The sequence below is a fragment of the Glycine soja genome, chromosome 4, assembly GCF_004193775.1.
Source record: "Glycine soja cultivar W05 chromosome 4, ASM419377v2, whole genome shotgun sequence".
Taxonomy (NCBI): Eukaryota; Viridiplantae; Streptophyta; class Magnoliopsida; order Fabales; family Fabaceae; genus Glycine; species Glycine soja.
The window spans coordinates 1,528,239-1,541,484 of record NC_041005.1 but is presented as its reverse complement, the minus strand read 5'-3'; the positions used below and the strand labels follow the sequence as shown (position 1 = coordinate 1,541,484).

General features: G+C 33.0%; 2 protein-coding genes across 4 annotated transcripts; both read right to left on the bottom strand.

Annotated features, from left to right (window-relative positions):
• LOC114408530 (enoyl-CoA hydratase 2, peroxisomal-like) lies at nt 1-4,350 on the bottom strand. Of its 3 annotated transcripts, none has more exons than XM_028371610.1 (12): nt 4,053-4,350; nt 3,924-3,946; nt 3,708-3,813; nt 3,185-3,255; nt 2,917-2,989; nt 2,275-2,314; nt 2,030-2,102; nt 1,813-1,963; nt 871-941; nt 761-778; nt 364-537; nt 1-245 (listed from the first exon to the last, which is right to left on the bottom strand). In XM_028371610.1, the coding sequence occupies exons 1-12, from the start codon at nt 4,107-4,109 to the stop codon at nt 158-160; spliced, it is 945 nt and encodes a 314-aa protein (XP_028227411.1). In that variant the 5' UTR covers nt 4,110-4,350; the 3' UTR covers nt 1-157. The 3 variants fall into 3 exon arrangements, with proteins under 3 accessions (XP_028227411.1, XP_028227412.1, XP_028227413.1); XM_028371611.1 differs by having other exon boundaries at nt 761-775; XM_028371612.1 differs by lacking the exon at nt 761-778.
• Nucleotides 4,351-5,153: 803 nt separating this feature from the next.
• LOC114408529 (L-ascorbate oxidase homolog) lies at nt 5,154-13,230 on the bottom strand. Its single transcript, XM_028371609.1, has 8 exons — nt 12,950-13,230; nt 12,675-12,784; nt 10,354-10,624; nt 8,453-8,555; nt 7,994-8,339; nt 6,601-6,966; nt 5,934-6,012; nt 5,154-5,779 (listed from the first exon to the last, which is right to left on the bottom strand). Exons 1-8 carry the CDS (start codon nt 13,103-13,105, stop codon nt 5,567-5,569), a joined length of 1,644 nt encoding a protein of 547 aa, XP_028227410.1. The 5' UTR covers nt 13,106-13,230; the 3' UTR covers nt 5,154-5,566.
• Between the last annotated feature and the right edge of the window lie 16 nt (nt 13,231-13,246).

The window sequence follows — 13,246 nt, the reverse complement described above, 5'->3', positions numbered from 1 at the left end:
TTTTGTAAAATTTAGTCATCTATCACACACTTAATTACGTTTTAAAATTATCTCCAGATCATATAGGCATTATTGATTTATTGAAATTGAACACATAATTAATGGTAAGCCCTCTGCAAATATTATCGACCTACAGCCTACATGTAATTGAATTCTTTCACAGTGACGAAGTCAAACCACGCAGACCAACGTAGCCAGAAAGAACTGTCCGCTTTCGCTCTTTCACCTTAGTCCGATATATTACCCTGCACAACATCAACTTTCAATCACTATCATAATTCCCCAAGCTTTTGAATATGTTGGAAGTGGATAGTGCAAGATAATTAATATTTTTTTAATCAATGAGCCAAACAGTAATTCTACCTTGAGCCTTCAAGCCACATCTCAGTAACTAGAGTTTCACCGGGGTAGACATGTAGAAGAAATCTGCCCGCTACGCTTTTTATCAAGTCTGGATCTCCTCTGCATATGCATTTGATGATTGCCCTAACTGCAAATCCTAATGTGCACAGACCATGCAATATTGGCTGCGAGAATCTTTTGCAACAAGTTAAAAATCAAAATTAGTTTAGCCGAACAATCGAATACAATCCATGATAGAAAATGACCACAAAAAGAATAATACAACACAAACTGACAGCATTATATCTTAAAATGCGACATTACCACTATTTCTATAACTCTATCTATGTATTTAATTCACATGACCAATCCAAATAAAAAGCTCCATGGCTGAAAAGGAAGGAAAATTCACATTCACCTTAGCACACCCCAACTTCTACCGCGGAAGAGCGAGAGGTACAATCTAATTAGAAATTTCAAGTATTTAACAATCTGTTGGCATTCAGAAGACAGGACGAGAGTACTAACCCAGCAACCTTTGCAACCATGGGATCTGAATGCAGAGGATTGTAATCACCAGATAGCCTATAGAGCAATGCCTGCCAAAATGAACATCATTCAGAATCTGTGTAGAATTTATAAAGAGGCATATCAAAAGTTTTCAAAGATGTGTTAGGCTTCCGTGGCTTCAAGAATCTCAACAGAGTTCCAGAACAGTGAAAATGTGTAGAGAGATAAGAATGGGTTCTGTTATTAGATAAACACATGAACATGGAAAACTCTATTTGTATTTGGGTGTTGGGCTTGAGTGGTTGAGCTTGATTCTGATCATTGGTGTGCTGGTAACTACCATGCTGTGTCTTCCACATCTAAGAGATAAAAAATTGTGGCTGCTCAAGTTGTGGAAATGGGAGGCGACAATTCTGGTTCTAATCTGTGGCAGGTTGGTTTCTGCTTTGGGATATTAGGGTTGCTTTATTGTTTATTGAAAGGAATTCCCTTTTGAGGAAGAGGGTGCTCCTGTTTTATGTATGGTATTTTGAATGCAGTTCAAAGTATCTTAAAAGGACATAACTTAGATCAAGTTCCTTGTATTCTTGACATTACACGCCACATACTTAATGAAAAGTTTCTGAAGAAAACACATTTCATGAATGACTAATGTGGTCAAAGACAGTTGACAACTAAATATCTAAGGCATATGACTAGAATCTGATAAGCTGAATCCATGTAAATGTTCAGAGAGGGGAAAACATATATCATGACATTTATGCTTAAGATGTTATTATATGCAGGTAAGCTGGTTCCGAACTGAAGATATATATCCTACATTGCTTTCCAAATATGTCACAAAGAAAGTAATAGGGCACAGACAAATTAATGAGGGTAGGGCAAAAAAAAGAAAGAGATGCAGTGACGTTAACAAAAAATCCAATTTATTCCAACCAATATTGCATAGTTATAACATGCCTGAGATGGTTGGGTACGATCCTCAAACACTGAAAAAGGTTTACTTTCAGGAATTTTCACAGCTGGATTCTGATTCATAGGGTAATTTGTATAAGAAAATGGCTTAGATGATTTTGAGAAGCCACCAGCACCACGGAGAAAGACAGTTGTCCTGCAAGCAACTAGATAGTTGAGTGTGATGATAACAATGGATTAAAGGGAATGTCTTCAGCATTACCTGTTCATGCACAATAAATCACCAGATTCTTTCTCGTAGCTTTTTGTTTCAATCTCCAAAATTGCTGCTTTACCTGAAATTAAAGAAAAGACAGCCAATCTTTAAGGAGCAGAAAAAAGGAATATAAAATAAATAAATATGTATGCATAAAGATATTCATTTTCCAAAGAAGATGTGAAAGTGAAACTGTAGAGTATACACATGCATAACAGATCATCAAGTAGAAACTGTTTTTGCAATTCAACCTTTATCATGTAATCCGGCAAGGCTTACTATATTGTGTATCTGCAACAAGAATAATAAATCATGAGTCTATTTACAAAGAATTAGAGAGAAGATCATGATATAAAGTTAACCTTAGCATGCTGAAGAAAATCACAATTGTAAAGTCCTGTGGGGGATGGGGAGAAATTACAAGGATGTTCATGTTATGATTAACTCAGATAGATATTAGATTTAACTATATAGAACTCATTCTTCATCAATAACTCACAAATGAACTTTCTTTCCCCAATTAAATTCAAACCAAAATCAAAAGGCCACTCTCCTCAAGTAAATGTGTTTTGCTACAATTGTTCTCACTGTAAGTTACATTGGGATGAAAATGCACCAAGAAAACATGGCTATTACACGTGTAAAAAAGATGATGTGTAACTGCCAGATGCTTGAAGTTCATAGTATGCCTAAAGGCTAAAGATGGAACCCTCTAATAATTAATTGAGTAAAATTTAATTCATGTCTACCATAAGTTTGAAAAGTTTGATTTTCCAGCAAATATCATCTGACATGTTGGTGTATTGAGCTAAAATTGGACCAATAAATCATTAGTTTCACAATTAGATCTAAATGTCCAGTATGCCAATTTTTCATATAAAAAAAAAACTTACATGACAGCTTGAAGGAAGTGGTTTGTATAATTCTATGTACTGTTGTCCATGAAGTAGAAGGCGTGGATCATATCTAGTATACATAAAGTTTTTACTTTTGGTTAGGCATCAGAAGGGGGAAAAAAGGTAAATAACACATGACAGAAGATGAAGCAAAAAGTGAAGGAATTATACATTCACCAACAACATAAATGCTATAGAGATTATATATTAAAACAATACATGAAGTATAAGTATAAACATATCGAAAGTATTAAGCAGCACTCACTCCAAACCTGGGAGATTATAACCACTCGCCCCAGATCTAAGTACAAGTAGAGTAGCAAACGTAGGCAAGACCTATATATAAAGCAGAAAATGATGCATAAGTCAGAAATATTTTGAAATTATATGTCAAGAGAGACTGCCTAAACAGAAATGAATTATTAGCAATATCATAGCATTAGTTAATAGTTATGGTTGAAGCAAATTGTGTTACATTGAGCATTTACGAAGAGTACTCCAAAATAGCAATATTCTAATCATTTTCCAAAATAACCACGCATACGCCAATATATATATATATATAACCACTGGAATTGGGACTTTTGGCCTTCTAGTTTCTAGCGAGACTCTAAGATATCCTTACGAGCTTCGGTCCTTTCATACAGCTATAAAAGTAAGTAATCCTAAGTCTGGGAGTTAATAACACTTAAAGCTTTGCTAAAATTGAACTCAGACCAGATGTTCCTCACAAGCTCAGTATGTATTACCAATTGAGAAAAGTTAAAAAAAAAGAAGAAAAAACTTACCTTGATAGACCCCTGACCATTTTCATGGTAGACATATTTAAGCTCAACACCGTCAACAGCGTCTGACAAACACACCCCAACGCCTAGGGCATAAAGTGCTGCATCCCTGTTCATTTTTCAACACGCATGTTTGCTCATGCTACCTTTTAAATGAAATTAAACACGAGAGAATGTGCGCATTTCATAGTTGAAAGTTTGACTTACGGAATGCCTCACCTTTCGGTATAAGAGTACGTAGTCTGCAGAGCATCTCGCGCGATCAAAATGATAAGAGAAATTCAGAATTGAGTTCATTGTAAATTAGGAAACCTACTAAAAAGAAAAAAGAAATACGCAGAATATTACATCAGGGAATTTGTGAGAAAGCGCAAGCGCTGGGTCGAACTCTGATGCACTCGCCATCTAGCCTTCAATTATTGCAATTGAAACACAACGGTGAGCTTAGGGTTATTTGGATATGATTAAATTAAATGAAAGATAAATAATTTATCGGTGTTTGCGTGCTCTCGCGGATCGGGATAAGGCTCCTCCAGAGTCTCGACCGACTCGAGACAAGCGCATGAGATGAATAAATTTGTTTCCTTCGTTTGATACAATGTATTATTAAGACTCTTATTTCACAATTAGAGACACTATAACACTTGGTTTACTAAGACGTGGGTGAGTTATTTTAAAGAATTTAACATTTATAAAAATATAATTACATCAATTAAATTCTTTTGATCTTTAGATACTTTATTTAGATAAAATAATTCAATTTTTTTTGTTTGAATAGAATAATATAAATTCTATTTATTTCAAATTATTTATTTGAATAAAGAAATTCAACTTTTTTGTATTTTAATTTTTTTTCTTTTATACTACCTTAAAATACTTTTAAGATACTTTATCTAAACACACAACAATTTCATATACTAGCTAGAAGAAATAGAGGTGAGTATAAAATTCTTTAATTTCTGCTTTTATTCTTATTCATAAAAAAAATTGAATATAAAATAATTCAATAATAATGAAGTCCAATATCATATATTGCCTATATGGTTACTAATAGTGTTGTCAACGAGACACGTCAGGAAACAGATTAGGAAGAGTTTGCATTATTCTTTTCTGGTTCAAAATTTAGATAGAATGAGTCAATTCGATACAATATTAAACTTATTACGAACATTCTAAATTGTTTTTTTATCAATTAATTTTAATTATTAATTTTTATTAGAATATTAATAAAAGATTCAAACTCCCCACATCATTCTCTTCCTCTCTTCAATCCTTAAACCGTCCTTTCCAACCACAAATCAACCTTATAATTCTTAAACACCCTTAATTGCCAATGCAAATTTATTTCACTCTTCGTTAAAGCAGATTTTGTTCACACTATTGTGGATAATGCTTAAGCTTCAGAATAATAAATATTTCAGATCTTGCGTCGTTTCTGCTGTCAATATTGAAAAAAGATATAGGCATATAGCAATTGAAATTAAAAAGTTCTGCACTGCTACAACAATTAAATGAATCACAGACCCTGCTTATAGCCAGGTTCCAAACGCCAACTTTCGCAATCCGATTCACCCTTCTTCTTGATAACAATACTAGTAAAATCCGAGATAATACAAAGGGAATATAATATATATTCTCTCTCACACACACTCTCTATCTCTCTCTGGGAAATAATTAATGTGACCTCGAGCTGGGGTCATTTAGGGATACAACCTACATATTCATCATCCCACTGGAGCATAGCATAAAATAAAAAAACCAAAGCACTCAACTATAAAATTAGAAGTAGATAAGTTAACTACTTTTCGTATTCTAAAGCTAGAATGCCTCTTCAAGCGTGGAACCTTTAAACTCTTGCTAGCTCAAAGGGGTCGCGTGTGTCTCCCACTAGCCCTACCACAAAGAATTGCATTCTTTGGAACAGGGAACTCGTCTCTGATTGAGGTTGATGCTGTATAAACGCGTAAATATAACTGTTGCCCAAGGTATTGTCGTGCCCAAAACTCAGACCTCAAGTTCCACATTCCCACATTGTCAAGGGCAATATAAATAGCAGTCCATGAAAAGGGGTATACCTGAACAAAATCAAGAATCAAAGCTTCCCTTAATTAGTTCTATTCTAAACCAGCAAGCAAGTAATCAGAAATAAATCAAAGAACAAACAATATAATATTGTTACTTGTTAGGACACACAAAAGAACATGGCCAAGAATCATGGCTGATTCTCACCTGTGTGGTGCAACGTGCAACTGCATCTCGGAGATTGTACTGGTTCCTGCTAGCAGGTGTCCACTGTCCCCCGTCCATACTGCATATATAATTCACACATTTTAGACCAACAATTACATATACAATTGAAATAATTTTTACGCCAATTCAGAAAGCCAAACACAAACTATTAGTAATGCTATATGAGACTTTTATAAGAAAATAGGCTATAAAAGTCGATGTGAGACAACAATAAAATTTCTTTAGAATTTTGGTTTGGATCTAATTCAATTTTTTGGTTTGGATTAATTCAATTTCAAAAACTAGTTCATGAGGTGAAATTTATTTTCTATTTATTGACGTCGAGCACTTGACATCTCAAGCGTGATATTTACAAGACTAAACATATAGGGATGATCCAACAAACACTAATATAAGCTTAGTATCATTTTAGAAGTTGAGTTTAGACCAAATATAATATTAAAAGTTAACTCATGAGATGAGGAATGTCCATACTTATATACATTATTTTGGTCACGTGAGTATCACCGGTTAAATAGGAATCTCTAACACTTTATTTAGTAAAATATATTTTGAGAAGGCATTTGTATCATTGTGGTGCTTTCCAATCAAATCATATGTATATACTGGTAGTTGAATTTAAGTATGGAAAGTAGTAAGTGGTTACCCAACGACAAAGAAAGAGTAGCCATCAAGATGGTAGCTCTGAACGATTTTCTCGTTGTTTTGGAAGACAATCTCAACAAAAGTTCTGTAGTCAGCTTGTAACACAGAAGTGTCAAGGTAAATGCCGCCACCAGTGGGTCTGTCAGATATGCTTCCGGGGCGGAAAACACCGGAGATTTTGAAGTAATCGGCGAGCTTAAGAGGGGTGTCTGGGGCAACATAAGACACGCTGTTAATTGCGTATCTTTGCTTCCCATTTACTTGACCAGCCGAACTCGCCAATATGATCGTCTTTGTCGTGTTTATCATACCGTAATGGTACGATCCTTGCGGGTTTGGCCTCGGTCCACTTGCTGTAAGGTTTGTCCTGAAATTATGTATTAAAACGTAATTAATTATTCCATACATGTATAAAATAAGAGCAAAAATGTTATGCATTGAATCATCCAATCAAAAATCATCATATCATCATGCATCAAAAGTTTATTGATTTCTATCCTAAAAATTACAAAATAAGATAAACAAATAATTTTGCATTCTCGTTAAATCACAGAATCATTGATGAAAAAAATTATTTTACAAGTATTTGTAATTATTTTATAAAATAATAAATTAAAAAGTTGAAAGAAAAATAAATAAAACTGAAATGAATAAATGGATTGTAATCAAATCCCGTTGATCCTGCAAGTTATGCCACCAAAATTGAAACAATAATTACTCTCCGCAAATTTCAACTATGGACGTGCTGCTTATGAGTTTAAAGTGCTACGTGTTACTCATTAGCAATTGACAGTTACTCCTATTGCTTAGTGTTGGACAAGGCTTCGTGAAACACTGAATAGAATGTGCTTATTCATCATTGTTGTTTCGATATTATCCATCGTCCATTGAGAAAGGGATTTTTGAATTAAGGCCGTAAAAGATGAAGATTGCAGCTGGGCCTGAAGTAAAATGTCAAACGCTTAATAGGGTTTTATTTGGAATTAAAATTACACAAGAAAAGAAGTAAACGTGATTCGTGTGTTTAGTATGAAAATTTATTCGTACTAAACAGCATTTTCCAATCCTTAAACTCGTAAAATAATAATACTAGCAGTCTAGCAATAGCAACTTAAATATTATGATTGACAGTATAAAATTTTCTATACTAGTAGCATATAGAAATGAAACTTTTTTTTCTCTCTCTCATATACCAGAAAATATTATAACTTTAATGCAAAAATTCTTACAAAATTAATTTTGATTGATCATATCCTTTTAAAATATACTACTATCAAATAAAGATTTTGGGTAAAATTCGAATTTGAGCTTAATTAAAAGACGTTTCTACTTGGACTCTTTATGTTTGTCTTGGGGACCAGATATGAAGTAGAAAGCAGATTAAGATAAAATACCTAATGGAGCGGGCCTGGTTCAAAGACCAGTCAATTTGGATTGTAGGTCCACCAGGGGGTGGGCCTGATACCGGGCCTGCGGAGTTGCTATAGCGAAGCACTCCAGTGGTGGTGAGGACCTTGTAGGAGAATCGTGAGGAAAACACAATATAATAATCCTGAGCAGGTTGATCCGCAGTTACCAGCACTGAATAAGATTGGCCTACATGAACATCAAGAGAGGAGTACGTTGTCTGAAGGGTGTGCGTTCCTTCCACTTCTACCAGCTTCATTTTGTGGTTTTGGATTCTAAAGTTAAGGGAGTGTTGCAGCCCCACATTTGATATTCTAAGCCTATAAGTCTTTCCTGTTGTGGACATGATAGCAAAAAATATCATGTATCAAAATTATTTTTAGTTTTAAATTTTTTTATTGTTCAACGTTTAAAAGATCATGTAGCAAATTAGATGGGCTGAATACCTTGTTCAACGTTTAAAGACACTCCATTAGGTCCGCGACCATTGATAAGTATTCCATCGGGAAAAGGCAGCTTCTTGCCCCTATCAAGACGGGCTTTCAAAGTCTGCATATAATCCACACATTATTTACCTTTTCTTTTTAATAAAATTCCAGCTAAAAGTATTATTGTTCAAGTCTAAACCCCAAATAATTTTACTTAGGCAACTACTTAACCAATTCCTAGATTTCTTTGAAAGAAGATACCTATCAAGTAGTAAGGTTTTAATTGACTCGACCATATTCAAATTTAGTTTTTTTTTTTAATCCTTAATCATTTATACTACTAATTACTTATAAAAAGGTAAGTGCGTATGTCTATTTGTTTAAACAAGTACTATCACTTAGTAGCCAAAAAAGAGTATCACTTTAATTAAAGTAGGCTAATATATATAGAGGTGCATACTATTAAAATCAATATCTAATATAAGAAACATGCTAAAATGAACATTTTAGCGATATTCATTTAACACCACCACGTGTATTATAAATATTCTCGATTATTTTTTGGACTACAAATGTTTACTCACACCAAGTTGCAAATGCATTTCCAGCTTGCCAAAGACTGTAAGAGATATAAGTAGTTGAGAAATAATTGTTGGCATGCTGATATTTAGTTACTGTTTTTTTTATATAAAAAAAACTCAGCATATTTCATATTAGGAATTAAAAATTAATTTTTTAAGTACCATTCAAAATTCATTTAAAAAATTAATTTCTTCCAAAAAAAAGTATTTTCTTCATACACATAAACTTAGAGTCGAACCTCATATCATATACTGTATTTAATATAAAAAAAATATTTGTCAACCATGTCACAGCGTAATAATAATTTGTTGTTAGGTAGTCTAAACCATTTTATATATAAACCTAAAAATAACTAGAGGTACTTACGTCACTCAAAATATCAATAACAGTTTTACCTAATCTAAGCCATATTTTCTGACAATTTGTAAATAAAAAATGCTGCAACAAATACTTTAACAAACATTCAAATATACTCTCTATCATGAAATTAATTAAGCTTGTAAAATGATATGTATTCTATCAACCACCAGGCTCTCACTCGTATTTTTGTTTTTTCGGTAGAGAATGTATTAAAAAAATTATTACATAATGTGTTTTACCCCTTCTCTTTTTATATAATAATTTTTAACATTTTTATAGCCCCTTAACTTTATATATATATATATATATATATATGATCCCTTAACTTTAGTACTGTACATAGAATTAAAAAAACAGTTAAACACTTATAACTGTCTTAATTATTTTTAAAACATACTTGAACTAATTAGATAAAAAAAAAAGTTGATCACAGGAATTAGGCTATTCTATATGATAATTTGCATAGAACGTGGATGCTGTTGAGATAGTCAGATCACCAGCAGCCAATTTGCCAATAGATGATGCAGTCACCGATAGAAGAAGCTTATCTTTACATAAAAAAAAACAAGAAGCTTATCTCTTGGCACACAAAGCAAAAAATGCAATGCCGACTGCCAAGTTTGCTATTTCCTACGCATTTCTGATAAATGAGTAAGTGAATATTTATTGACACGCAATGCTTGGGAAGCCTAGGGGATTGCCACCGAACCAAGTCATTGCAGTCTTGCAGAAGAAATATGAATCTTCACAAGATTTGTCTCAGAGTAGTATATTACTACTATAATAAATACTCAAAGAAAATTTTCCTTGCCAGTTACTCAAAGAAGACACATATAATAAATGATAATGAAAATTTTCCTTGCCATTTACTCAAAGAAAGACAGAGAAAGCGGTAACGTGGGGACTTGGCACATAGAGAGAAAGAAAAAGTAGGTAGGATGATGGATTTTTTGGTTTTTTTAGGTTGGGATAATTACCGTGTGGTTGGACTTGTACCAATCTCCAATGAGGACAGTGTAATCACCAGCTGGATCAGGGAATGGGACGGGAATTCTTGGTCTGCTGAGAATCCTAATGCCTCCAAAACCGCCAGCGGCTTTGTGGAATGCAAGGGATGGGAAATAGTAAAAACTCCCAATTTGATCTTTGACTTGAAGGATGTAAGTAAAATTCTTCCCTGGTGGGATGGGGCACGTTGTTCCAAAAACACCATCTTCGAATGAGTTCCTTCTCTGCTGGATCCCATTCCTGTATCATTAAATTCATATTTTAGTTCTTGGGCTTCATATTAGTAATTCGTTTCATACTTTAAATTCATATTTATGTAATTTTATACCAAATTTGTTTACTTAGTCAGATGGATTCAGATATTCTATACTTTATCCTAATAGCCATCCATCAGACAGTAAAAATGACTATCATTTAAATTTCTGATTCATCCTAATAATATTTCCGCAGGCTAATAAATAATGCTAATTTATTAAGATTCAATCAATGTTTTTTTCCCTGGAAAGGATCTCTAATTTTATTTTAATTTTTTCCGTTTAATCACATTTGTCCCTTTATTTTCTCCTCCTTTCTCTTTTATTTTTTTATTTGTATTTTGAAGATGCTCTCCAATTCAAATTTCAACATTTTTTTTTCACCCTACTCATTTTCTTTCCTCTTAAACAAATTACAAAATTCTCTGTAAATCTAAACAAACATTAAGAAGTGTTTTTTTTTAATCTAAACACGATACTCTATCCTATCTATGCTTAGTGCTTGATTGGCAATCACATAGAACCGAGCGCTCGTGATTTTAGGAAACAAACGTGGATTAGTTGATAAGTCACCGTAAATTCCAGTCCACGACAGACAGCCCAAGAGAAAGAGAAAAGGTAAGTGGGCCATCGCATTAATACATTTTCTAAAACACTGTTTATTATTTATACAATAATTCATTAATTCATATAATACTAGTAATATTTTTTATATTTATATTTTTTTCATATTACATCCCATGCTTTTTTTCTCTTTTCCATCCTAATTACTATACAATAAGTTGTACAAATTATTGTATAAACAACATTTCTCCTATTTTAAATATACTCTTTATTATTAATTAATATTTATTAAAATTTATAAAATGTTATGAATCTCAAATATTATTTAATAAGTCTCATTTTTTTGTAATTCAAACAATAATCATAGTGCTAAAAAAAATACCAAAAAGAAGTGTTACAAAAATAATCCTAGAAACTTTCCTCTTTTTATTTTTGAAAAATGCTCCTAACATGCACGTTTTCTAACATTTTTTAAAATGTATTTAACTCATAATTTTGTATTTAACGAATTATATATATATATATCTATCTGTGTGTGTGTGTTAGTTATAGAGAGATTCTCCAACTCTTCCTTTTACTCCTTTTACTAGTTCCTTCCAGAGAAATCAGAAGTGTGCCATGACTCATGAGTCATGACTTCGAGGCTTGTGATGATAAGGGCTTATATTCCTCTTCGATTGAGTGAGAGAAATAAAGGAGAAAGAATTAGAAAACTAAAAATAGAGTGAAAATACAGTCAAGAAAGTATATTAGTTTAATGGATAAAATAATATGAGAAAATTAGTTTATAATAAATATTAAAGCTTTTACTATAATGAAAATAAAAAGCATTTTATTTATATTGTATATCATATCATATAAATATGATTAAACATTAAAAAAAGATATTAAAACTAAAAAGATAACCTACGACGTCCCCTCCTCCCACACTTTCCTCTCCCACTCAAACATTGCACCACAAGGTCACAATCACGTGTCTTTGTCCTTCTTCAGAAAGAATATAATGTTCATTTTTAACATTTCTTAAATATTTTTTATTTTTGCTCAGAACATTTTTTAAACATGAAAATACTTTCCTTTTTAGTGTACATTCAGATAATAATTATAATATATGAAAGAGCAGCAAGCTAGATCTAGAACAACGTCCACACATTCCTCGGTCCAGCACATAGCATATTTCAGTGTTTCCACTTTCCAGCCGGAGACGAATCATGTGACTTAACAAACATCCAAAGTAGAGAAGTGTCTAAAGCAATTAATAATGTGCAACCGACTCAGTGTGGATCAACAATATCAATCTAAAGAGCATTTTTTATATATTTTAAAAATACTCTAATCACACGCTTGGAACTTGGATCTCAACCTCATTATGATGCATGCTTTAAGCTTAATATTGTTAACAAAAACCACAGATCGAAAATATTTGAGCAAATGGTAAGTAGTAAGTGAATAAAGGGAGGGAGAGAGAGTACCAAGAGAGAAGAAAGGGCTCATCCAAGCTGTTGAAGACATTGATGATGAGGTTGTCGTTGGTAACAGAATGAATATCTGGACCTGGGAATTGCCCGTTGATCAATATTCCCTGTTAAATAAGACATGCTGTGAACAATTATTCACCATATGATCCAAATCCATTATAGTATTTTTTTTTATAAAAAAAAAAAAAAACACAATACATAGTAACAAAACAGAAAAGTGTAAAAAAGTAATTCCAGTGGAGAAGGTTGAGATTGAGATAGAGACATACCGTTTGGCGAACACCAAGAGGGTAAATGTCACCATAAGTAACATTCCAGTTGAAGAACCTGTAGGGATCTTCGGCCCCAGCGATGTGAAAGAGAGAAATAGCAACACATAGGAGAAGGGAACCGACAGTGGCTCCTCCCGCCAACTTGAGCGGCATTTTTCCTCTCTTTCTTAATTACCAACACAACACTCTTTGCTCTCTCCCCGATAGTGTACTTAATGCTCACTCTATTAAGGGACAAAGAGACTTTAAAGGGAACGAGGGGGAGGGGTCAGAAATGATTAGGGATGGCACACA